Source organism: Theobroma cacao, chromosome 5 (assembly GCF_053813885.1).
Source record: "Theobroma cacao isolate CCN51 chromosome 5, ASM5381388v1, whole genome shotgun sequence".
NCBI lineage: Eukaryota > Viridiplantae > Streptophyta > Magnoliopsida > Malvales > Malvaceae > Theobroma > Theobroma cacao.
Window position 1 is genome coordinate 34,150,550 of NC_142643.1, and position 27,639 is coordinate 34,178,188.

The window sequence follows — 27,639 nt, forward strand, 5'->3', positions numbered from 1 at the left end:
TGATAAATTTGTTAAGCAAAGGAAAATGGATAGGCTTGCTTGGGCTTAGTGAGCTATGCTCATTGAGCTCATGCGTCGGTCATGGCCCGGGAAATTGGGTCGTGATAGAGATGAATTTAAGCTGAATGTCGATGGTAGCTCCAAGAATGCCTCTCAGAATGCAGCAGGTGGAGGAGTTCTTAGAGACCATTCAAGTAATATAATTTTTGGTTTTTTGAAAAATTTTGGTCCTCAGAATTCATTGCAAGTGGAACTAATGGCACTTTATAGAGGTCTACATTTATGTATTGAACATAATGTGTCAAGGGTATGGATAGAAATGGATGCGCAGATAGTTGTACAAATGATTCAGGGGGATCTTAAAGGCTCATACAAAATTAGATATTTGTTAGAGTCTATTAGAAAATATTTACAGGTCATGTGATTTCGCATATCACATATTCATCGGGAAGGAAATCAAGCTGCAGACTATTTGTCGAATTTTGGTCATACTCATCAAAATCTCTGAGTGTTTACACAAGCGCAAGGGGAACTCTGAGGTATCTTGCGATTAGACAAATCAAATTTACCTTATGTTAGATTCAAATAATTGTAAAGGAGTAGTACTCCTAGTTTTTATCCTGTTCTTACTTTTGAAGTTCTTTAAAATTTCCTGTAAATCCTTGTACATAGGTAAATTACTTATCTTTTGCAGCAGCAATCAAGGCAAAGGAAGTAATCCCTATCCCAGGAATTTTATTTCTCTCGTCTCATGTAATTATGGAGGTCAAGTTTGGTCCCCCTCCCAACTGTATTTAATTTGATTATTATTAATAAAACGATACAAGGGTAGTTGGGCCCTGCGAGAACTTCCAGCTTAAAAAAAAAAAATCAAGGTCCTTCATGGAAAAACAAGCATAAGGGTGATCTTAGCAAAAAGGATGAAATGGTTTGCTTTGAATATGAAAAACCTAGACATTTATAATCCAAATGCCTTTTATTCAAGGGAGAATCATCAAAGAAAATGAAAAAACCAAAAAGAGTAATGGTAGTTATAACTTGGTTTGACAGTGATCCTTGAAGCTCAGAGGAAGAAAAAGAAAACTTCTACCTGATGGCAAAAGAAGAAGAACTTGAGGTAACAACTAACTCTTGTGATAATTCTTATGATTTCTTATACGCTGAATTTGAAAAGCTAGCATTGAAATATAAAACTATGAAGAGGAAAGTCATAGCATTGGATGAGGAATTAAAAAAATCAAGCATGATTTTATTATCAAAGAAATATGCTTCAAATTGAACTTAAACATTCCAAAATAGATTTTCAACTATTGAAGTTGGAACTAGAGAGCAAAAACATAGCTTTGCAAAAGGTAATGGATGAAAATATTGCTCTCAAAGCTTTAATGAAAAATAGCTTACAACTAAAATTGAAAAATGAAAAGAAATCAAAACAAATTATAATTTTCAAAAAGAGAAGTAATGCATCCTCACATCATTGTTATGTATATGGCAGAAGAGGTCATTTATCTTATGATTGCAATCATAATGGAAGTAATATTCCTAAACCAAATTGGTTTGGGTGCCTAAAGAGTCTCATGTACTTGTTAACCCATCAGAGTATGAGTACGTATAAAGAAAAATTAAAAAACTGTTTTATAAGTTGAGCAAGAGCAAAATGATCAATGTTTTGAAGTTCAACAAAAGGAAAGGCATCCTTGGTATTTCGAAGGTGGCTACTCAAGACAAATGACTGGTAATGAGAAATTACTTACAAAGTTTGATAGAAAAAAGAGTGGGAGTGTTTCTTTTGGTTGTTACTCCAAAGGTATCATCGAAGGAATAAGAACCATTGGTAATATTTCTCAAACCTAAATCAAACATATTTTATTTGTTAAAAGTTAAAGACATAACTTACTAAGCATTAGTAAGCTTTGTGATAAAGGGCTTAGAGTTTTCTATGATTCTTATTGATATCTAGTAATTGATGCTGACATTAAGAAAGTTACATTTATTGGTAAAATAATAAGAGCATGCATGTCATTTTTCATGATGAAATTGAGCCTAATAAAGAATCATGTCTTATGGTCAATGATGTATGTGATAGTTGGTTGTGGCATAAAATATTAGGACATGCTAGCATGCCCACTATTTCAAAACTCTTATGAAAATACCTAGTCATTGGACTTCTAAAGATGACTTTTGAAAATGAAAAAGTTTGTGATGCATGTCAATTTGGAAAACAAGTTTAAAGTTCATTTAAATCTAAAAAGGTGATCTCAACTTCTAGACCATTTGATCTATTGCATGTTGACTTGTTTGGACCAATTAATGTCATTAGTTTAAAAGGCATGTTATATGGTTTTGTTATTGTTGACGATTACTCTAGCTATACAGGGTATATTTTCTTGCTCACAAAGATGATGAATTGCCTTTTTTGATAAACATTGTAAAAGTGGTCAAAATGAAAAGGTCTTACCATTGTTAGTGTTAGAAGTGACTATGGTAATGAATTTGAAAGTGATGATTTTGAAATTTTGGGCAATGAAAACGATTTTAACCACAACTTTTTAGCTCCCAGAACTCCACAACAAACTTGAGTTATTGAAAGAAAAAATAAGACTTTAAAAGAAATGGCAAAAACAATGCTTTGTGAAAACAATTTGCTAAAATATTTTTGGGTTGAAGCTGTGAACACAGCAGTTTACATTTTGAATAGAGTTTCCATTAGAGCCATGATTTTTAAAACTTCTTATGAGCTTTATAAAGGGAGAAAACCAAACATTTCACATTTAAGGAGCTTTGGGTGCAAATGCTTTGTTTTAAATAATGAAAAACATACCTTACGAAAGTTTGATGCTAAGAGTGATGAAGCTATTTTTTTAAGTTATGCATTAAACACTAAAGCATATAGAGTGTTCAACAAAATAACTTTAGTCATAGAAGAATCAATTTGTATTGTTTTTTATGAGACTAATGCTACACAAAGAAAGTAGTGTTTGATGATGATGATGCAGATGATATTGAAAAGAAAATGGAAAAAGATCAGCTTGAACCATAGAAAAGATGATGGAGAAAACTGAGAGGAGAAAGAAGGAGAAAAACCACCTCTAGAGAATTTGCAAAGAACTAAAAATTAGCAAAATGATCTTCTTAGAAGTTAGAAATCTGTAAGAAATCATCCTCAAGAACTAATCTTCAGTGATCCCTTCGAAGGTGTCAAAACTAAAAGAGGACTAAGGGAAACTTGTGAATGTCTAGCGTCTATATCACAAGTGGAGCCAAAGAACTTTGAAGAAGCTGAAAAAGAAAAAATTTGGATGATTGTCATGCAAGAAGAACTTGGTCAATTTGAAAGGAACAAGGTTTGGACGTTAGTTCCAAGACCAACCATCCATCCAATTGTTGGTATAAAATAGGTATTTACAAATAAGTTTGATGAGCTGGGAAATGTGGTAAGAAACAAAGGAAGGTTAGTTGCTTAAGACTATAATTCATGCAGTGTAATGATTAGGCTAACGGTCTTGTTAACCTTATACTGTTTGTGTACTTCTTTTGGCTTTGGGTTTTAGCATGTGAATGCTAACCAAAGCTATGGAGCAGTCAATGGATGATGTTGGAGCAACATGGTTTTTGGCTATACATCATGGAATGCTTGAGCCAAGCATCTTGATTTCCTTAGGGTGTTTCCGTGTTTCTTTAATTCAAGATGGTGTGTGTTAAAGCTCATGCTATACTATAGTTCTTTTTTGCTTTCATCCTCATAATGTCACTATTTTTGTAAAAAATTTTGGCAAGAAATGTTGATAATTCAAACAACTTTTCTTTTCAAAGAAAAAAAATTTCAAATTAAACAACATAATCGTCCTTGGACTATGATAAAACACAAGGTATGATGCTTAATGTTTTTTAACGATTTAATAACCCATTCAATCTAGGCCTTACTTTGATCCATCGTTCCTAATTTTATCTGATGAAGCCGTAACTCGAACCTAGAACCAATCTCCTTTAGCGCTATTGATTTAAGACCTCCATGCTTCTTGTAAATGTAATGCTTGAATGAAATATAGTCAGACTGATAAACAAAAGTCACGATACATTTTGTATCAGCCTTTGGCACATGGAACAGATTGTTTAGAATGTTTGCTATCTTTTCACTCAGCTTCGTTCCAAAATTGCAAGAATCAAATGTCGGTAAGCCTTAAGCATTTTTCCAATGGCTTTCTTGTCCTTAATGTCATGTCTTGTAATCACATTAAGTAATCTAAAGTGTGCTATAGGACCAAAAGGTAGATGACTTATGATCAAACCATTTAGCACACCACGATGTTTATGAACCAAATAGTGTGCCCTACAAATTTCAATAATTTCATATATAACTTGGTTACCATGATTCATTCATTTTGCATTAGGAAAGACAAACTTCAATTCCTTAACAAACTATATAAGAGATTAACAAACTGTATAAGAGATCTTTATAGACTATAATATAATAGAGATAAGGGTCTTGTTCGACTTATGGGGTTTGTGGTTTTGTTGGCTTGGCTATTTTGAATATGAATTTATGGTTTTTACTTTTGATTTGCACTACCTTGAAAATAATAAATCATCGATCAATGGTTTCTAATAGTTATTTTCTACTAGGTTCATAAAATATGAAAATGAAGAGATACTTGCTCAAAAATATAAACTTTGACTAAAGTAACATTACTTGTTTATTATTTTCTTATAGGAGTTTAATCTTCATATTTCTTGAACATATTAATTAACGTTATTGAAATTGAATAAGGGTATTGATACACCGAAGAAGGCAACGCCCTATGGAAAAAAAGCAAAGGACGAGTTGATCAAGCTTATGTGTGGGAAGAAATTGAGAGTGTTTGTGAATGATATAGATCTCTATGGTCGTTACGTGGCAAACATGTATTGTGATGGCATTTTTTGTGCAGGAAGTAATACTAAGGAAAGGGCTTGCATGGCATTATTCTATGTATGATCATCGACTTGAGCTTGCAATTATAAGTAGACAACATCCTTTTCATTCTTATACTTCAGTTGAGAACTTTCTAAGAACTTTCTAATGATATGAATATGTAATAATGGTGGGAAAATGAGGCTCAAGCTAAGCGAATTATTCTTTGGGCATCACCAAATCCTAAAAAGCCATGGGATTGGAGGAGGGACACAAACGAGAAGAGAGATAGATTTATCCTTGTTGAAGCTTAAGAAGCCTGGTAGCATATGACGTATAGAGTTTGTTGGTTCTAGTTTTAATATGTTCTTTTTGTCTCCTGGTGCTTTGCAGGTAGGGGCGGCCCAATAAGTTCAAAGGCCTAAAGCGAAATATTCAAATTAGGCTTTTTTTATTGAAATTAAAAAAATTATTAAAATTTTATTCTTCTAGCTTTTGAAATGCAAAATTTTTAATTAAACTTTTATAATCAAGTTATTCTAATATTTCTTTTTCAATTTATAATATAGTCAATCCATTTAATCTTTCTTGAGATATTGTTGATCTTAAATAAGATTTTATTAATTTTAGTTTTGAAAACTTCTTTCTCTTGAAGCAACACTTACTGAAATTGTTAACATTATTCTAAAAGCAATATAGGCATTTGGAAAATAATCGAGTCTTCTTATATGATTAAGAATGTCAATTGGACTGTTTTCTTCTTGTATAATTTCTTTTAAAATTTTTAATTCTGAAAATAAATCTAAACCATCAATATCAGAATAGTTGTTATATTTTAAGGAACATTCAAGATTAAGGCAATATTCTTTCAAACTATTATCATTTAATGACTTCAACTTTTTACCGCTAAATAAAAAACTAAAAATATTATCATATATCTTAAATTGTTCAAATCTATTTTGAAGTGAAAAAATTGCTTGATCTACTATATACAAGAAGTAATCAATTCTAAATGATTCTTCAAGAGATCTAGTTATTTCATTATCAACATTCTCATCAAATTATTTTTTCCTACGAATAATACGTGTATCATGAAATTTAGGTTCTATGTTCATTTCAGATGCAATTTCTTTAGAAGAAATCATAGCAGATGCAAATCCATTTTCTCTATATTTTTCAAAAAAAGAAAGAAAACCTTTTAATTGTTCTATAGCAACTGCAAATGAGGCTCACAGTTTTATAGAGATAATAAAAGAATAGACTTTTTGTGTATTCTTTAGAGAAAAATTGAATTTAAAGGAAGAAAGAGCAAATGAGAAAGGAAGATTTCAACAGTATATATTATACATTGAAAAAAAATAATTGATTTTATATATAGGAAAAAAATAGCTGTTGAAAATCATTAAATGCGTTGATTAGAAATAAGAGAAATAAGTGAGAAAAAAATAGCTATTGGAGATGATAAAATACATATGACTGTTAGTTTATTGGAAATAAGAGAATATAGTTGAGAATTAATGGCTTTCTAAAAATAAGGAAGTAATAGAAAATTGAGATTTATTAGACACATAATTAAAAAAGTGAAAAAATAAATAATTTTATTAATTATTTTTAAGTTTTATATATTTTTTAATATAATTAATTATATTATAATTATTATAAAATTATAAATCTTCTCTAAAATTGGGGCCTCCCCAAATTGGAGGCCTAAAGCCTTTGCTTGGGTGGCTTCACCCAAGGGCCGGCCCTGTTTGCGGGGACTCTTTTGTTTTCACAATCCCTTTTCTATGTGACATTTATAACAATAAATATATTTGCAAGTTTTGTCTCATTGTTAACCAAAGAAAAGATATGGTGCCTAGGTTGGATTTGTTCTCTACCTACTGTTGGGATGGATGGTTATATTGTTTGTTTTGAAGATTATCATTCAGCTTTCAATTTTTTTAATTAAGGGAAGGGGGATTCGAACTCTGTTCTTTAGGCAAGGGATCATGCACTAATAAATGAGCCAAATGTTTGGATGCCAACTTTCATTTAAAAAGAAATACTTAATATCCGGTGAAGCAATACTTAAAAAATATTCACAAAATGCCTAATAACAAATTGATATCGCTACTCGCAACTTGGTTTAAGTTGCCAAAGAATATAAACAAATGAACCCAAGAACCCAAAACAAATGCCTTAATGTCACATCTGCTCTTTGTGATAGTGAGTGAGAGTTTGATGGCAAGATAGACCTCGATGACGTTAAAAAGCTAAACGGTGAAATAAAAAAATCGAGATTTAATCTTAGAATTTTTATCTGAATGGTAAGATAGAGAAAAACAAGACCATTTAATTTGTTTTAAATAGTTTAAAGGACATTGTGGTCAAGTCATGCAAAAAATTGACTAAAAACAGTTAAAATTATAATATGTGTTATTTTTGAATTGAACTTATGATAAGGGGTATTTCTCATAATTTTCTTTAAAAAAAGAAGAAGCAGGTTCAAAGTCTATGAGATTTTTTCCAAATATGTAAAAAATAGTTGCTCTAACTTGACATAAGAATTAAAGAACTTTGAAGAAAAAAATGCCAATGCCATGACAAACGACTGGCAGGCCTCGCTGTGCTGTTTGCCACGTAATACCGTGCTTAATAATAATACTTAGCCGTCAATTTAATGTCTACTGTTTACTAAAAAAGTTTGTCTTTATAAAGTCAATACTCTCTCAAGGGAATGGATGTTTACATTGGAAGGGAAGATAAGGGAGACAAAAGATCAAAATGGATCGTTTGCGAAGAAATGGAAGTGGTGATTGGTCTGAGCTAAGCGTTGGGAAGGAAGAAAGAAAGGCAGCATATTTGGTGTGGGAAGATCTGAATGTTGTGACAGCAAACTTGAGGAATGGTTCTCCAAGAAAACTGCTGAATGGGCTGAGTGGATTTGCTGAACCTGATAGAATTATGGCTATAATGGGTCCTTCTGGATCTGGCAAATCCACCTTACTTGATGCATTGGCTGGTATGTGTTCTCTCTCTCTCTCTCTCTCTAAATTCTACTGGGATGACCCATTTGTTATGGTTTTCTTTTGATGGGATTTGATGTTGTGATTCTATTCCTAGTTGCCAGGACAACATACTTGTTAAAACTAAAAAGAGAGTAGATGGAATACATAGAGGTTTGCATGTAATGTTCATGTGTCAATAGTGGTATATATAGACATGTAAAAGAGTGCTTACTTGCACCCTAGAACCCCTCGCATACATGCCTATAGTAGCAAGTCCGAGGATGGAATACTACTAGTCAATTCACTTTTATTATAAAGACCAATTACTTTTTCCATCTTATCTTCTTCGTTTATCTTTTGAAATTTCTTTTTTTTTTGATGTTTTAAAATTGTGTTCTCTTTTTTTATTAATTTTTTTCTGAACATTTGATAATTTTACATTATTTAAATTTTAAATTTATTTTTCATAATTTTTTTTAATTTTTGACATTAAAGATCATAAAATATTAATTCCATGAAAAAAAATATAAAATTTAATATTACTCTTCTGTCTCGAATTTATAGGTTGGAGTTGTGATTATGTTAGGTGTTGTTTAGCATGTTATTCTGTGGCGAGACGTTGTCTGGGGTGAGAAAGGTGTTTGTTATGGTGCTTTTTTTCTGTGTTTGCTTGTTCTTTCATTGGTTATGTTATCAGCTTTGAAACTAATTAAATTGATATTGACTGAGAAAAAACAAATAAACAAATAAGTATGAAGGAGGTATTAGTTATTACAAAAATCAGCTACGTATTGCCTGCTTTATTTTTCCATATCATGCTTCACAAAACTGCAAAAACAAAAGAAAAAATCACTCTGAAAGAATCAATGGCCACCAAGAGAAAAATTGATGCTTTTAATCTTCAGTAACTGCCTGCCACACTTGACCAAAGATAGGTTTTGGCTCTGCTGCGTTTTTCTTTCGTACCTGCATCATCGTTGTTTATGTCTGGAAGGTTCAAGGTCCACCATAAATACATACATCTTACACCTATGAATGCAATTATATATGTTTGTATTAAAATATAAGATAAACTCGATTTATATTTTTGTGGTTTTAATTTTTTTTTTCAAATGACATTCTCTGTTTTTTTTTAATTAGCATTTTGTGAATAACTTATATTCTTACAAAAAAATTAGACTGTTAATTATTTTAATAAAATTATTAAAACAATTTTTTAAAAAAATATAAGAAATAAAAGATAATGAAAAAAATCTCACCTCACAAGGCATATGCCACACCCAAATCTTTGTTTTCACTCCTGACACCTGGGTCCGGAGCCCAACTACTTGGAAAACATTTTCCTTAGATGTTTGACGCTTTCATTTAAAGCACCTAACTACTTGAATTAACTTGCCATTGGCCAACTATTTCAAAGCATTTATGATAAACAAGGCCAATTATCTGACAACATTTATGATGGTACGAGGGAAGGCCAACCATCCGAAAGCATTTATGATAAACAAGGCCAATTATCTAAAAACATTTATAAGGGATGGAGTTAACTAAATTTTTGTCACGACTCGGAATCACCTTCGAGTTCGTGACAACCGTCGCGATATCTCGATAGACACTCATCTTTTGAGTATCCTATAGAGACCTCGCAAGGCTCTCGTATCAGTTTCTTATCTACCCTGTGATTTACTGTTACAAAAATCATGTTTTAAAACAATGCAGATCATTTTTTTCGTCCAAAAACAATAAAATTTTAATTTCTGCCTCACAGGGGCATTTTTATCATTTTCGTCAAAAATTTCTAGGCAAGTTCAAAATGTAATAATTAGGTGAAAAACGCATATGTCATACTTAGAAATAAGTATTGATATCTAAAACGTTCATTTAAAAGCAAATTGTTGACAACTAGTACTATTCAAAAATAATAAATAAAATATTATATTTTCTCATAAAATAAATTTTTATAGAAATATTCGTAAATAATTTTTCGCACATGAAAGTAAAGTAAAAATTGTATGAATAGAAATACAGATAACCAAAATATAAGATTTGATCTGCAATGACACGTGGCCCCCAATTGACCAAGAGGATGTAAGACTGTGAACTCTTACTTTCTATAATGCAATTCCGAGCTTAGTTCTCGACCTACTCGACTATTTACAAACTGTCCTGAGCCTGAAAAATGTATAAGAAGAAGGGATGAGATTTTGTAATCCCAGTAAGTAAACAGATACCATCTAAAGTATCTAAAGCCGAGTAAATGGAGACAATAAAATATCCCATCCCAATATGCATTTCATAACTTAGAAATTTATTCCATCCCATGAAAACAATTATAATTCAATTAAAATGATTTTCAAGGCTTATGTTTCTCATAAAATTTGGCTCATGCCAAAACTCAACCTCGGAGATACTTGATCGTCATCAAAGCATCCACTCGAGTCCGCCAAGGCTGTTAAAATGACTTATTCATATAAAACAGTCGTCCCTTGGCGTTGGTTGAATCTCACTTTCACGTGGTGATAAAGCGTGAAGTGGGCTCAAACCCCTCCACAAGAGTTACCGTACGCGCCTCTTCCGCAAAGGTAAAATAAATTAGCCGGGTTTATCGAGCCTCTCTAATATGATGGTCCATGAAAACCCGCCACTGCAGTGTAAGTTAGCCCCACCATAATCATAAAATAGTTTAACAGTATAACAAGGTAATTTTTTTATAATAACTAATTTGCACGGCAATCCACAATTCATGTAATTTCAATACAATAAACCAGCCAAGTATGCTCACACTATCATAAGCCATTTGAATTAAAAATACAATTCATACTTAACAACCACAGTCTCTATGTACTCTATTTAAAAAAAATAACATTCATCATTAATTTCAAACAATTTATACAACTATTTTATAAAAACACATTTATTTATAAAACACGAAATTTATCCTTTTTAAATCCATTTTTCATAAAATTTATAAAATTTCATAAAAACTACCTTAGATAAATTAAATGATAATAAGTTTACTCACAGTATTAGGAGTAGAAATACTCCTATTCTCCGCCCTCAGGTGCAGTCTCTTACCCGAAACAATTGACTCACCACCTATCCATAATCCATGACACAAAATTCAATAAATTGTGTCAATTTATCATAAATTATTTCAGGCTCTTATCCATACGTATGTACTAGATAGGGTTTGAAATGTTTGGACAATCGCTTAATTGCGGTGTCCGATCTAACTTGCCTATACATGGTGTAAATTCCTAAAATCCCCAATTCAACTCCAAATCCATCCATTTCAATTTCAATTATCCAATTATATCCACAATACTTCAATGACTGTGAATTTGATCCAATTTATCAGTTCGGACTATAAATTACGCTTTTACCCCTAGTGGGTAAAATTTCAATTTATTGCACTGAAAATTCCCATTTAATTTCTAACCTCATAATTCATCATTTTTTCACCCAATTCTCTTAAAATAAAGTCAACCTCATCCTCACATACCATTGGCTAGATTCGGCCTAGAGAAATTCATGGAGAAAATAAATATTTTTCTTGTTGTTTTACTCATAAACATGCTAAACTAACACTAAACACTAACATAGCTCAAAATCAAATTTATCTAACAACTTTCTCTCTCTAAACCCATATGACCAGAATTGAAATCATCCTCAAATCACATGATTCAACCATGGAAAATGATGAAAAATGCATGGGAAAGGTAAAGCACAAGACAAATTTAAGAAATGTTACCTTTTTTTCACTTGATTTTTGAATTTTCACCTATTTTTCCTTTAAATTTCGTGGCTAGGGTTTTATTTTCTCCTCTAGGGTTTTATTTTCTCCTTTCTCTCTCTTGTTTCTTGCTTGGCCGAATGTTGAAGAAAAAGAATGGGTTATGGGCTGATTTTTTTATGCTTTTTTATTAATTTAATGAAATAATATTATTTTATTCATATTTTGAATATTTTATTAATTCTTTTTTTTTTCTAACCATCCACTTGTCCTACTTTTTCCACCATGCATTCCCTTTGACTTATCCAAGTCTTAAGTGAAATTTTCAGATTTTTTCAAAGTTTTGGTGGAGCAATTTTTTCAAAATTACACTTTTGCCCCTGAACTTTTCAAAAATTACATTTTTACCCCAAAAATTGAAAATTTGCCATAATGCATAATTTTCACTCCTCATACTCATTTCACACTCCAAATAATTAAATTTGATCAAAATCCTTTCAAAAATTAAATTTTCGATTTCGAATGGTAAAATTACCATTTTACCCCTATACTCTAAAAATATCGAAAACTCATATTTTTCACTGCTAAATCTTCCAATTGTACTTCAATACTCATGTCATACTCAAACATGTCAAATGGGGCTAAGAAAATCTTTTCTAAAAATTTTCATTTTGTCCTCAAATTGCAAAATGATCATTTTGCCCCTAACCGGACAATTTTTCGGATTGACTCCAAATCGGATCTCGAACTCTGAATTACCATTTTGAGTTATCCATGAACTGTGAAATTCTCAATTTCATCTTTAAGATCTTGATTTTATCTTGTTCGATGTTTAATCGACTTAGCTATACTTCTAGGAGCAAAATCATCTTTTGTTAATTTGTCGGGCTTTCTCAATATACAAACATTATATCGAGTATGTGAATGACACCGTAATTACTTTATAAAGCAGGGTTTGACAATTTTTGTCGAGGATTAAAGATGAAGAAGAATAATATATAAATAAATATAAAATTAATAATTTTTTATATAATTAAAATTGTTGAAAAAATTAAAAATTTACATTATATAAATAGTTAAAATGATATATAAAATTAATAGTTAAATATGATATATAAAATTAATAATTTTTTATATAATTAAAATTGTTGAAATACTAAATATTTAAAGATAATTTTCATTCAATTAAATATAAAACGTAAAATATATAAAAAAAGGTATATTTAAAATAATTTTTTTTTACAATAAAAATTAATAAAATAAATGATATAGTGGTAAAATTTAAAATAATAATCAATAATGCAACGTTATAATTCATATTTAAGAATTATATAATAATTTTTTAATTTTTAAAAATTAAAATCAAATTTACATAAAGAGAAAAAAATATGACAAGTAGAAGAATATGATTGATGGTTCGTAAATAGAATAGAATTAAAAAAGTAAATATAAATAATAATAATAATAATATAAATAAAAAAAGAAGATAAAATAAACTTTATTTCTTTGTAATTTCACAATAAAGAACAAAAGAGAAAGAAAATGAAAAAAAAGAGGAAAAGAGGGGTAGAGAAAATTTAAAAAGTTAGAGAAAAATTAAAGAGTTAGAGTAAAATTAAATAAGACTTGTGAAGTTATTTTATTATTTTTTATTATATTAATTATTTAATAAAAAATTATTTTGAAAGATCATTAAATATTTATATATAATAAAAAATTTTAAAATTTTTAAGAAGGCTATGATGTCACGTTCTGGAACTTAAACCCAACCTCATGAGATCTTAAACTCTTAAAATAGAGCTTAAGAAAACCTTAAAACTAACAAAAAAAAAAGGAAGAAGAGAGAGAGCTATTTAGAGAAATGAAATGTTTTGTTATTTCTCTTATATGTGGTACAAATAAGGAGAAGGAGTCTATTTATAGACTGACGGCCCTCTTGGTTAAATAAGATTAAGTTACAAAATAGAAATAAGATACGGTAAGATAAGAGATTTGATTAAAGAGATAATATTCAAATTAAATCTAAATTTTAATATAATATAATAAATTTACACTTAAATCTAGATAGATATTAGTAAATTTAAGAGTTTAAATCAAATTAGACATTCGTAAGAGTGTATGGACATTTTTACCCCTATGTCACTGGTTGGGCCTTCGAATTGGGCTGTTGGATTATCTAGCTTGTTGATTTGTTTGGATTATTTAACTTATTTGTTGGGTTTGAGTTGATCTGAACTCGAGTTGTGACAATGGGACTTTCCGTCCTATTTTCAGCCATATTAATTTCATACTTCATGTAGAGTAGACACTAGTTATTTGCATATTTAAGACCCATAATTGCTCTCAAACCGACCAGACATGGCAATTGAATTAGCAATAAATGAAAACAAGTGCATCAGTTAGGCCAAAACTGATTTCAAGCCCTTCTTTTTTTTGGTCCTTATTGCTGGCAGGCAGGCTCTCATCAAATGTCATAATGTCTGGAAAGGTACTATTCAGTGGTAGAAGCCGAAGCATAGGATGCAGAGATATTGTAAGTACAAGAAACAACCTGTCAATCATTTTTTGTTATAATTAATTGTATTCCCTCAAACATTAGGAATTAAGATTAAAAGGCTGAGATGAAATTAATGTTGATGAATCAAGAATTTTAACGCATATTACATGATAATATTGAACCATACGTCTTCCTATTCATGGAAGTTAGTCTTTTGAATCTTAAAAATGAAAATTCAAAATTTGTGAGAGCATGTCATGGACAAAATGATAGATGGTATCTGATGTGTTTTCTGGCATATTTTCCCAAGTCTTATGCCACTCAAGAAGACGTTTTCTTGGGAACTCTAACTGTCAGGGAAACCCTGACTTACTCAGCCCAATTGAGGCTTCCCAACACGCTGACAAAAAAAGAGATGGACAACATTGTTGAAGATACAATACGCAAGATGGGTCTTCAAGACTGCGCTGACAGAGTGATTGGGAACTGGCATTTGAGGGGCATAAGCGGTGGGGAAAAAAGAAGACTGAGCGTCGGTGTAGAGATCTTGACACAACCCCATGTCCTGTTTCTTGATGAACCAACCAGTGGACTTGATAGTGCTTCAGCTTTCTTTGTGATTCAAGTTCTGAGAAATATAGCTCATGATGAAAGGATTGTTGTTTGCTCCATTCACCATCCAAGCAGCGATGTGTTCAACCTCTTTGATGATTTGTACCTCCTTTCAGGTGGAGAAACTGTTTACTTCGGAGATGCTCAACATGCTGTCAAGGTGAAAATTCGATGACAAGATTGTCCATGTCGTGCAATTCCTGTTTGATTTTGTTGGGTGTGAAATTGTCTTGATTTTGGTTTTTGATCTAGTGTAGTTCTTTGCTGACGCTGGATTCCCTTGTCCAACTAGAAGAAACCCTCCAGATCACTTCCTTGGATGTATTAATTCAGATTTTGACAAAATCATAGCCATTCTAACGCAGACTAGGAAACATTTTGTAAGTTGCACAGAAATATTCTGTTCCTCATAGGACAACTTCTTCTTCAGTTTATCAGCAGGAGATATGATTCCATTTCATTTATTTTCAACAGGAAATGATGCCATTGTCATCAGGTTCTTCAACCAATATGACAACCACAGAGATCAAAGCAAGGCTTGTAGAGAGATATAAAGCTTCTGACGACGCAAGAAATGCAAGAAAAAAGATTCAAGAATTCGCTCTTATTGTATGCGATTTAACCAACAACTCAATAAATATTCAAATTTTTCTCTCTTTTTACCTTTGCACTGGTCTTTTAAATCCCAGAGAGAGTTACTCTTTTTGGATCTTCCTCTCCTCAATTTTGGTGCATTAACTTTGGCGTGATCACAAGTTTACAACCTCGCAGGAAGAAAATTGCAGTAAATCAAATACAAGTAAACCTGGCTGGTTGGAGCAGCTGCGTACATTGACTCGTCGATCTAGCCTAAACGTCTGTAGAGACATAGGATACTACTGGTTAAGAATTGTGTTCTACATTTTAGTGTCATTAAGTGCTGGCAGTTTCTTTTTTAACATGGGGACGAGCAACTCTGCCATCCTTTTAAGGGGAAAGTTTAATGGATTCATCTATGGACTCATGATCGTTTTATCCATCGGAGGCCTGCCTTTCTTCACAGAAGAAATAAAGGTAATTTCATATTAGAATTTGCAGAATCTCTCTTTATCAGGCTTTGACTGTGGATTTTCCTCCCAAATAACAAGGTGTTTCGCCGCGAAAGATTTGGAGGCCATTACGGAGAGGCTGTGTTCGTCCTATCAAACTTTCTCTCGTCATTACCTTTTGTGGCTGCAATTTCTATCAGTTCAGGAACAATACTATACTACATGGTGAACTTGCATCGAGGATTATCCCACTACTGCTATCTCTGTATCAATCTCTTGTGCTGCATTGCCGTTGCAGAAACCTGCATGCTAATTGTCACGGTACTGGTACCAAACCTCTTGATGGCCATAGGAGCTTCAGCTGGTCTGGCCGTAAGCTCTAAAACTACTCACTAGATTACTTGAGTTAACCTGGTTTCGAACAAAAAAGGCATTTGTGATCTAAACGACGGAGCTGTTGATGCAGGTACTAGTGATGATGCCGACTGGCATCTTCCGAAGGCCCCTTGATCTTCCCAGGTTCTTTTGGTACTACCCTATGTACTACATCAGCTATGTAGCATGGGCAGTAGAGGTAAGCAATCAACCTGACTCACAGCCTCTTTAAATTAACTGTGGTAAACATTAACAATATCTTAATTTTAGTCTTACCTGGACCCCTACCCTGACTCCTCTTCCCCCTCTTTCCAAACAACCCTAAGCTGTCACTGGGGCAAACCGATTTATGAACAACCATTTTCCTCGTAGATCAACTAAACAGGTTTGAGCTTTGAGAATCGTGAGGTTTGCTACCCTCAAATGCATAAACCATTGTTTTCTTTCCATTTTAACAAGGACCACTTGCTTTCCTAGAAGCTTCAGTAGTCAATATTTCATTCACCCAAACATCTGAAAAGGTCAAGGATGACACAGCAGGCGAAGGTACCTACTTACCAACTACAAACGTGGGAAGATTTTTAACAATGTCTGATGCAGGGTCAATACAAGAATGATATGATTGGGCTTGAATTTGATCCTCCGGTGCCTGGAGAGCCAAAGCTGAAGGGGGAGATGATCCTCCGGAATACATTTGGAGTTAAGCTTCATCATTCCAAGTGGTGGGACTTGGCGGCACTTGCCTCTTTATTAGCAGTTTTAAGGATACTCTTCTACATGGTTCTTAGGTACAAGGAGAGAGCATCGTCAATATTGCACAGATTTTGTGCCACAACTATCCAACATCCCTTTAGAACATTTCATCAAGGGAGTAAATCATCTTGGTAAAGCGACACCAACAATATTATTCACGGAGGGAGTGAGTCATCTCCGAAGGAGACACTGACTTCTTCTGGACTTATTCCGAAAAACATATCCTATTTTCATATCTAGATACTCTGATTCTATATGACAGTGATAAATACGATTGTAGAACCTATCGAAAGATGCAAATCCTAGTTTCAATCAGAAGTCATAGCAGTGAACATAAACGCAGTGTAATTGTTTTCATGTATTCATACATCTTGTGTGATTGATATCAGGTATGGAGACATACAAAAGCCCACTTGAAATCAGATAATCAATCATTAACGAAAGGAAATGTATGCTTGACAAAATAGCAAGGTTGATACCTTTGGAGTCTAGAAACCCTAGAATCGGGGAGCCCCATTGATGAGATTCTCTCTCAAATGTGATGATGAGTATGAGACCACCAGAGGTAAGCTTATATCACATTGTTGTATCAATTTATGAGATTTTTGTTGACAATTTCTGCAGTTTAATTAAAGCAGCCAGTTTTTTTTTCCCCCCAAACATAGGCAAGGTCACTTTTATAAGCTTATGAAAGTAGACAACTAAATTCAGTCAAGATCATATAACGAGAACACAAAAAGGCCTGGTCATACTTCAAAGAAAATGTTGGGATAATCATGCTTTCACATATTGCCCAGTCAACTAATAGAAAACTCAATTCTCATACAGCCATTTGTGGTCTCAACACAAGGAAGGCTTAAAAGAGGATGGCAGATTAAATCAGAAAGCAATCCATTTTTCTCAATAGTGATGCAAGTTATGGAAATAACAAATATTTTTCATGTCTATCAATGAAATCCAACTCAATGACTATGACCAAATGCACAAACCTGTGTTAAAAAAAAATTTCCATAAAAGACTGAAGGGATTGAATACAGAATAGCTGCCAATTATTCTAGTCAGGAGCACGTAGTCCACCTTGTAAACAACATTCCTAACTGAATGCAAAATATACATATTACTGAAGCACAAGATTGGAGAACAAAAAACCGTCACAATGCATTGGCAACTCTGCATGTGTAATCTACAGTGTAGTTGATCAATACAAGATATCATTTTAAAATTGAAGCATTATTCAAATAACTTTTCAGAACAAAATTGAATGACAAAATGATGATATAATAGCAAGCAGTAAAATACTCTCATTTATTCACTTCAATGAATTCTCTGTACTCTCTCTTCATTTTGACCCCTGACACAGTCCTGCATAACCAGCATAATAAGAATTGGTGGTAGGCAAAAACGAACAACCTTGGACTAATAGTTTTATCTGTGACTGCATATCTTTTGCAACAACCCTAATCATCAATGTACTTCAGAACAAGTTCATTTTGCATATGCCAATAGATAGCAGAAGATAAACAAAATACAGGCATCGTACAAGGAAAAAATTTAATAAGAATGAGATTAACCAACCTGATCATCTCCTTATTCTTGAAAAATTGCACGCATGGGGTGCCCATAATTCCAGCAGCTTCTGCAATTTCTGGATCTTCCTCAATGTCAATTTCAACAAAATGTACATTCTGATCAAATTCATCAATCACCTGCAATAGAGAAATTTAGCGAAAGATAAGCAAATCAATAGTCAGCCACTGAATAAAAGAGAAATTGCACATTAGAAAAGATGCATTCTATAATACATGAAATATGACTGAATATATACAATAAGCATGCAATTCCCCACTTTGTTCATACCTTGAAAGAACTAAATAATATTTCCAACTTTTGAGCTGTCTATAACATATTGCTTCAATGCCATCTAATATAGCCACCAAAGAATAAATTATAGAGGCATTTCAGATACATGTTGAGATGAAATACAGATGATAATCATCAGAGTTAGCTATACCAAATTACTTACTACATTCTAATTATAGCCATTCCATCATATGGCAAAGAGATTGAGTTACATTTCTTGTATTGCAAAAATGTCAACAATTGCAAAGATTGATGATTAAAAGGAAATGAAAAACTGTATTTTTTAGTATTTAGGTGCTTTAGGTCTAACTATACCAATTTCAGAGAAAACTGTTCTTCATGCTCTTTGAATTGTAATCTGTTCTTCCTTCCCTAGTGCTTTTTATTCTAACATAACTTACACAATATTTAAGAATTGAAGATCAAAGCTTATATTGATTCTTCTACCTTAGTCAATTTGTCAATATTCTCAGCTAAAAACAGCATGCTGCTCAGAAATGACAGCTTCATAATGTGACATTATGATACATAAACACTGAATAAGGATTATCCATGCATTAGAACATCTAAGAAGAACCCACAAGGCATGTAACAAGTGCTTAAAACAATGACACAAGTGAATTTGCTAAAGGAAAAGACATCAAGCCCATTTGAGTGAAGTGATATATCCCATGTCTTATGAAAGTATATCTTTATACATCGCAATATCCACTTCCAGGTTGCACTGAGTATTTTCCTTAACAGCTGGATGCAAGCCAAACATTTGGGAAGCAATATGATATAATTTTTTAACTTCCATCATAATCAACCAATCAAAAGATTCAGAGACCCTTACACAAACTTAGTAGAATTATTCTATGTAACCCTCAAAATATGAAACCACATACCAATCACACTTAAAAAGATTTCACCACCAACATGAATTAATTGGACACTGGAAGCTTAATGGCATGCAAAATTGACACAACTAAAAATAATGTTACCTTGCTAAGAATTGGCTTCAAAGTCCGACATGGACCACAAGTTGGTGCAGTATATAATACGCATATAAGCCTTGGACTCTCATGATACAACTTTCGCAAGGCATACTGGAGTAGATATATGAATACAGACTTAGAGCTAACACTAATTGTAAACCAAAGATGGGAATATTCGATAAATCAAATAAAGGAAACCATCATCTAAGATGATTAAAAGCATACACACCTGACCCTTATGTTTTGTTAGTGTAATGTCAAAACCTTCTTGAACATCTCTATCTGTCAGCTCCTTCTTAACCTCTTCAGTTTGAGGCTGTAAGATAGAAGTTCATGAAGAAGATTAATAAAAGCATGTGCGGGATAAAGTACAAAGGAGCTTAGTTAATAAACAACTTGGACAAAAGAAGGCAGACTACCTCATTTACCAAAAAAAGCTTCTCACAAAAATTAATAAGAAAAGCCAAACTTGGCATTTTTTAGAAAGATGCATACCTGATGAAATTCAACAAGGAGATTATTGCTAACTAGGTACCGCTCAACAGACAAAGCTGCAATGCATCCAGATCCAGCAGCAGTTATGGCTTGTCTCCACTGGTGGTCCTATTCAATAAAATGGACAATGAAGCTACAAGATAATTTAATAATAATATAGACTTTCCAAAAATGTGAAGTCTGATGATAGTTTGAATTTATGAGGCAAGACAAGTACAAATTAGTTTATTGTAACAAGAGGATGCACTTAAGCATTAATGAAGTGACTAATTTTCTTTTTCATATTTAGAAACTGTCAAAAGAAAAGATGTCACCTTCCATGGTTATACTCTATGCTGCTTTGACTCTTCAGTTTTCTTTAAGTACTTGGGCCATATAAAGATTCAACACCTCAAAGGGGGTATGCTATGGCCGGGTGACCCCTCCAAATATAAGAAAAAACCTTAGAAAAATTTCAACATGCTCATGTTGGACAAATGCCCATGCCTGACATTTATACCTAACTAAGAGAAACATAGATTACAAATCACAGTTTCATAAACAAATATGACAAAAGCTCCATCCTACACCTCAAAATACCTTTTTTCATTTTTTTTTCTTTTTCCCATAATTCTACTATAATACAATTATACTCAGGCATATACATCAGAAACAGGCACATTCCACCAAGAAAGATAAAAGGAGGCTAGTTAATGCAATTTCAATAGATGACACGGTTGAGATATTCTACACAATGTTACCAAATTATCTGAATTCTAGAAGAACTTTAAAGTGCATCAATCATTTTGGTCAAACTAATATTTCAGGATATGGAACCTCTTTGACGGAAATTTACACTAGGTATATTCCCCCAAATCAATAGACATGACTATGATTGGATCCAAATTCCTCATTATTTCTTATTATCAAAAATAAGAACTTTATGTTGCTATTATTTCCACACATCCATAATCTTAAGGTGCATTTGGATTAGGAATTTTGAAATGAAATCATTTTAAAATGCTTCATTTCCAAATAACAGCATTGCTAATTGTGTTGTTTGGGTAATTGCATTATCATTTTAAATGGTTGAAGTAGTTATATTCCATTATCATTTTCCATGGTTTAATGTTTCCTTCCATGTACCTACTTTAACTGATGCTAGAGTAATCCCAGAATTTTAGATGCTCATCTGAAAGTCTTAGAATTTATTGCCAAAGACTAGTGTTTCCATTGTGTGATTAGTATAACTCTGGCACACTATTGTGACCATGCCACAAGTTCTGTCAATCATGGAATACAAATCTCAAATTCTTTGAGAGACACATTATTTGCTGACTGGTCCCAAGGATAATACAAGATAGAGGATAGAATAATTGATTTCATCGAGATTACCTGCACATCTCCTGCTGCAAATACACCTTCTACAGAAGTTTTAGCACTACCCTCCTCTACTAGCACATACCCTGAGCTGTCAAGTTTGACTTGGCCTTGCAGCAGCTGGCTATTTGGCGAATGTCCTATACCATAAAACAAGCCTTTTGCCTCGAGCACAGATTCCTCCCCAGAATCAACTCTTTTGGTTAATATGCCCGACATTTGACCTTTCATATTGCTAACAACATCCACAGTCTCTGTATTGAAGTGCAATGTGATATTTGGATTGTTGTAAACTCTGAAACATTCGCGATAATTAACCTGTTAAACAAACATTCAGGGAGTTGAAAACTCGACATACAAATTAGAACCAACATGAGAAATTTCAGCTACAGCTAAGCAACTAACATAATTCCATTGAAATAAAAGAAAAAAGGGTGATGTGAAACGCATACGTTCACCACAAGTTCCATTAAAGCAAAGCGTTAAGCCTCTAGATAATTCACTCCTGATATTTCAAATAATATAAAATGAAATTTTTATAGAAATTTCAAAGGCATAGTTCAATTAAATCACATGATGTGTTCTAGACTAGCAAAAGAGCAGTGAAAAAATTAAAACTGCAGAAACCTTCTATAAGAGGATTTACTAAATCAATTGAAGGTAACAATTTGAAAAAGTAAGAGATAGCATCAACTTCTATGATGATGGTGATGGTAAAAGCATAGTAGCAACTTCTTTATATTACCGAGGTATTCCCACCATAATTGACATAACAAACCAATAGCCTAGAGACCTTCTATTGCAATTGAACAAAAAAAAAAATGTGTACGATACTTTCATGCTGATAAATTAATTTTGTAAAAAAAAAAAAAAAAACCTTTTTTGATGCACCCCTTCCACAAGGATAAAAGGGCAAACTGTTGATACCTACCAAAAGACAGTTTTCTGAAAGGGAGGGAAACAATTTAAAAAATGAAATATACAAAAACCCAAGATAAATTAGATGACAATTTATAATGTAATTAGAACTTTCAGGTTAAAATGATTCTTCCATATTAAAGGTTATAGGATATGTGCAATGACTGCTCCATTTACATATCACCTCTATTGGAACAAAATTCAAGAAAGAACAGCCTATCATGTTTCTTCCTTCTCCTACGCACTATAATATGGCTCCATGCTCCATTTGTTCTAAATGTTCACACAGATAGAAGAAACCTTTTATAAATTCACTATTCTAACCGGTCTTAACCATAGCTAAAGAGGAGCACAAGGATGAAGCTAATTATTGGAGAGAAACAGACAAGTGCACAGGCAAATGGGGAAGGATTAGTATTGCGTAATTTTTTTCACTTGCAGACAATCTAGATTAAGAACTTTAATTGCATTTTCAGGACTGTTGCCAATGATAATGAGGTCCATAGATGTAGCCAAAAAATTAAAAAAAAAAAAAAGGTCCACAGACAATTGGGAACATTCAAAGTAGAGTTGTCACTTTGCACATCATCTGACATGTACAACTTCTGCAAGCAAATGCACATCATATGGGTTGATTATGAAGAGAAAAAGGTCAGAAAGAATAAGAAAACACATAGGCATTAAAGTTTCAATAACACTATAAGAAATAGAATAAAATGAAAATAGTTAAGAACAAGAGTCATGAGCTTTTGCTTATCAAAAAGAAAAATAGTCAAGAGCTTTTGATAAGATATCTCACAAGCAGGAATATTACTGCCTTCCATAACCATTATATACGCATGTAAGAAATTTGAACAACCAATTATTAAAGCACAATGTAAAGTATCAGTCGTAAAATTTTTGTAAAAAAAAAAACATGAGTTTGTCAAACTCACCTATCTTGCATTGCTTTCGATGCTCTTAGTTGGTCTTTACGAACAAGTAAATGAACATGACGAGCATACTTAGTTAAGTACAATGCTTCCTCTGTAGCTGTATCACCTCCTCCAACCACACCAAGCACTTGACCTTTAAACAATGGTGATGCTCCGTCACAAATTGCACAAGCACTAATTCCCCTACTCCAAAATTCATCTTCACGGGGTAACCTGAGCCTTTTTGCTGTAGCTCCTGTGGCAAAAATCATGCTGTGACACTTAACCTGACATTCAAATTTAAGAAACAAATTAAATAAACAATAAGCGCAAAAAAAAGTCATCCAAAGACCAATAAATACCGAGTCTTTAAAAGTTCAACATCGGAATAACAAAAAATATAAACAACTTAATATTCTCCTTTTCTTTTTGGAGATGGTAGCATCACGTAACTGAATAACTAACTTACATGGGCAACATAACAAGCAAGCAAAAGTTTTCAACTGAAATATGGTGCTCCAAGTAAAAGGCTGGTATCACATCAAATAGAATTACATTCGGCCAACAAATTAATTAGTTTAGAGTCCTAGAAAGGTTTTATGTTTGGCCACAACTGATGCGATTCTAGCCATTGTATCTAATAATTGGAAATATGTTCAGGTAATCCACTATTCTAATAATTTTAACTGCTTCAACATAACAACAGAACAAGAATCCAAGAAATTCACATCACCTCGCGTTCACTACTCCGTATTGTAAATGGATTGTTTTTAACATCAATGTGTTCCACATCTTCTTGGAACAATTCTGCTCCCCAACGCTCAGCTTGTCGTCGCATCCTAGTCAAAACATGATATCAAGACTATGTTCTATAATTCTAGTTGAAAGAGTAGCTGCCAATAAAAATTGCAGACCAAAAAAGGCTGGCTTTCCCCCTTCTTTGAACTACCTATCCATCAAATCTGGACCAGTTATTCCATCAGGAAAACCAGGAAAGTTCTCCACTTCAGTGGTAGTCATCAACTGGCCTCCAGGAACACCACCAACTTGATATCCCTCAAACACTACAGGCTTCAAATTGGCACGAGCTGCATATATTGCTGCCGTATATCCAGCAGGACCTGAACCTATGATCACCACATTCTCGACTGATTTAGCTGCAAGAGAAAACACAAAAATCATCACTCAGGCTGTCAAACTTCCTATGCTCACATTGTTGACACAAACAAGAAAAACATAACCCTTAACATCCCTTTATTCTAAGCTCGAAGGAAACGTTTAAATGACATAAGTAAAAGTTGTATGCTATACATTTATAGATATTTAACCTCAAGAAAGTAAAGTCCTACAAAATTATAAAGTGCTTTTTCTTTTTGGAGAGAGAGAGAATTATAAAGGAGATGTTTTGCACTTCACATTACGATAACAGTTATTAACACCCACACCAGTCACAAATTGCAGTTGAAAACTTAGGCTCAGTTTGGGTATTAATCCTACTATTTGTTTTTTTTCTTTCTTAAAATTTATGCTTAAAAGCAAAAACAAAGATTTACAAGTGAATGATACTTAATTGATATACAAGCAAATGGTACAGATTTACATATTATTCCCCACAAAGTTAAGATTTTGATTTTGCGATTCATAAAAGTCAAGATTCTAATTTTTCAAAAATTTTTTGTCTTTGCATCCATAAGCACATTTTGCTCTTTTTTTCTTTCAAATTTAAAGCAAGTAACAACCAACCACAACCTCAACTTCACCCTTAGCATCGTTGGATAATGCTATTTATTCTACCTATGGAACAGTCAGATTACTAGCAAATGATAAGGAGGTATGAAACAGCAAATTTATGGGCATTTATTTCCAAAGGGTAGTCAGACTGTCGAACCGGAGGTAACTTTAGCACTTCTCAGTATCGTTATATTACAATGCCACTGCTCATTACCATTTTACAAGCACATTCCTTGTAGAATTTTAAAAAGAAAAAGAAAAAACCAAACCCACAGTATTTTAGCTTCATATGGAATTAATTTAGCAAAATAAAAGCTAAGGCAAAATCAGATATCTGTCTTAATTCAATATTTCCTAACAAAATACATAAACAAATGAAGCTAGCAGTCCAGCCAGTCAGTATTTGGAAAAAAAAAGAGAATCCAATAAAAGAAGATGGAAAATGCAAACAAAACACAGTATACTAGCATAAAATACTGAAACAGAGAAAGAAAGAGCGACCTGGAACGGGGGGAGGCTCAACGGGGGCGGCCGCAGAGGCCTTGGGACGGAGAGAGAGGGGGCGAGGGCGTGTGGAGGGCGAGTGAAAACGGAGGGTGGGTGGAGGAGAAGAGTAGAAAAAGAAGAAGGGGTTGGAGAGAGTGGACATAGCAAGACGGTGAGCGGAAGGAGTGGGAGCGATTCCGATTCCTATCCTGGGAGAAACAGCCATACGATTTCAGACCATACAAAATAATAGAGAGAAAAAGAATGTAATGTAAGAAGAGAGAAAATCAGAAAAACAAAAAGAAAATGGGCCTGTTATTGGTATTACTGTTAAGAGAGGCGCTTCTGTTGGGTAAGGCTGTCATCGAGATTATCCATCTCCAGCCTCATGCCTTCCAGATAAGGACCCTATTCCCTTCTTTCTTTCTTTCTTTCTTTCTTTCGTTTGTCTCTTGCAAAACTAGTTTTTTCTTTCTTTTTCTTTGTCTTTTGCACTTCCTCGACTGATTTATGTTTTGAAATATGCTTGACAGTTTGCCGTCCAAATTAAGTGTAAACCAAACTTAGGCAGGCCTACAATTAAGCTTACTATAATGTCAAATAATATAACTACAAGAAACTAAATAGTAAACCTGTTAAATAGGTTAACACGTAAACAATATATCTATATAATTTTTAATCTTATTCTTTTACGTTGATATATAAAAAATATTATTTTTTAATATTAACATTACATTTAACTACTTTAATTACGTTCAACTCATTATTATGAAATATTTAAATATTATACTATAATTTATAGATAAAATGTATAATAACATTTGATGTTAACATTATAATTATTATATAATTATAAGAGGAACATTAATATTTAAAGGTTATTTAACATTAACATTAACATTCACATCATGACTTTTAAATGGTTAATTTTCATTATAAATATTTTTATTTTTATTGTTATACATTTATTTTAGTATTTTAAAATCATTAATTTTCATTAAAAATATGTTTATTTTGTCTAATATGAATGCTTATACATTCACATCAATATTGTAACAATATTTATTTCAACTTTATGAATTTTTACATTTATTCTTATAAATTTACGTTAAGCTTTTTAACAAGTTAATTTTCGTTATAAGTATTTTTATGCTAATTATTACGCATCTACATTAATATTTATAAATAATTAATTTTTATTAAAAATATGTTTATTTGTCTAACATGAATTGTTATACTAACCCTTGCACATTCATGTCTATGTTTTAATTATGTTTATTTTAACCTTATTAAGGTTTACATTTATTCTTTTAAATTTACGTCAAAATTTTTAAAAATTTAATTTTCACTATAAGTATTTTTATTCTTATTATTGTACATTTACGTTAACATTTGTAAATGGTTAATTTTCACTAAAAAATATGTTTACTTTGTCTAACATAATTTGTTACGATAACTCTTACATATTTAATTGATATTTTAATAATTTTTTATTTCAACTTTATGAATTTTTACGTTTATTTTTATATACTTACATTAAGATTCTTAAAAGGCCAATATTTATTATAAGTGTTTTTAGACTAAATATTTAAATAAGTCCTCAAACTATATAAAAAAAATTCACTTAGCCAATATCTTTTTATTGCGTTCATATAAGCTTCTAAACTTTTATTTTGAATCAAATAAACCCCTCTTACTAATAATTAACTAACTTTATTAGTTAACAGTATACTCAATAATTTTTTATGTCATGTCATCTGCCACGTAACATATTAATCTGTAAGAAAAATCTAATGGTATTGAATTTTATTTACTAATAATAATAGATTATCTCTTCACATCTTTCACAGTTTTGAAAATTTAAGACTATCTAAAAAAACGATTTTTAGAAGAAGAATAGGAATTGTAGATAGGGAGAGGATATTTTAACTATAAAGTATGTTGAATTTAGTGAATGTTGAAGAAAATAAAAGTTTTTTTGGTAAGAAGGATGGCTTCAATTAAGAATATAGTGATCTGTTAA

At 32.3% G+C, this 27,639-nt stretch overlaps 2 protein-coding genes, 1 long non-coding RNA gene and 1 pseudogene across 4 annotated transcripts; 1 reads left to right on the forward strand and 3 right to left on the reverse strand.

Annotated features, from left to right (window-relative positions):
- Positions 1-3,823: 3,823 nt before the first annotated feature.
- Positions 3,824-4,422, reverse strand: LOC108661981 (uncharacterized; annotated as a pseudogene).
- A 3,191-nt stretch (positions 4,423-7,613) lies between these two features.
- On the forward strand, positions 7,614-17,268 carry LOC18598886 (ABC transporter G family member 15-like). Its single transcript, XM_088806411.1, has 9 exons — positions 7,614-7,895; positions 14,065-14,144; positions 14,419-14,880; positions 14,978-15,100; positions 15,195-15,329; positions 15,492-15,773; positions 15,848-16,120; positions 16,215-16,322; positions 16,724-17,268. Exons 1-9 carry the CDS (start codon positions 7,658-7,660, stop codon positions 17,009-17,011), a joined length of 1,989 nt encoding a protein of 662 aa, XP_088662537.1. The 5' UTR covers positions 7,614-7,657; the 3' UTR covers positions 17,012-17,268.
- Positions 8,692-10,351, reverse strand: LOC148762803 (uncharacterized). The gene is made up of 3 exons (XR_016026324.1): positions 10,279-10,351; positions 9,987-10,050; positions 8,692-8,709 (listed from the first exon to the last, which is right to left on the reverse strand). It is a non-coding gene; the product is annotated as an uncharacterized LOC148762803 (long non-coding RNA).
- Positions 17,269-17,868: 600 nt separating the features above from the next.
- NTRC (NADPH-dependent thioredoxin reductase C) lies at positions 17,869-26,093 on the reverse strand. Of its 2 annotated transcripts, XM_007028606.3 has the most exons (11): positions 25,945-26,093; positions 25,632-25,825; positions 24,349-24,556; positions 24,133-24,238; positions 23,421-23,686; positions 21,583-21,862; positions 20,209-20,316; positions 19,943-20,029; positions 19,720-19,824; positions 18,452-18,582; positions 17,869-18,238 (listed from the first exon to the last, which is right to left on the reverse strand). In XM_007028606.3, exons 2-11 carry the CDS (start codon positions 25,777-25,779, stop codon positions 18,178-18,180), a joined length of 1,500 nt encoding a protein of 499 aa, XP_007028668.1. In that variant the 5' UTR covers positions 25,780-25,825; positions 25,945-26,093; the 3' UTR covers positions 17,869-18,177. The 2 variants fall into 2 exon arrangements, with proteins under 2 accessions (XP_007028668.1, XP_017977153.2); XM_018121664.2 differs by lacking the exon at positions 25,945-26,093 and having other exon boundaries at positions 25,632-25,927.
- Positions 26,094-27,639: the final 1,546 nt, after the last annotated feature.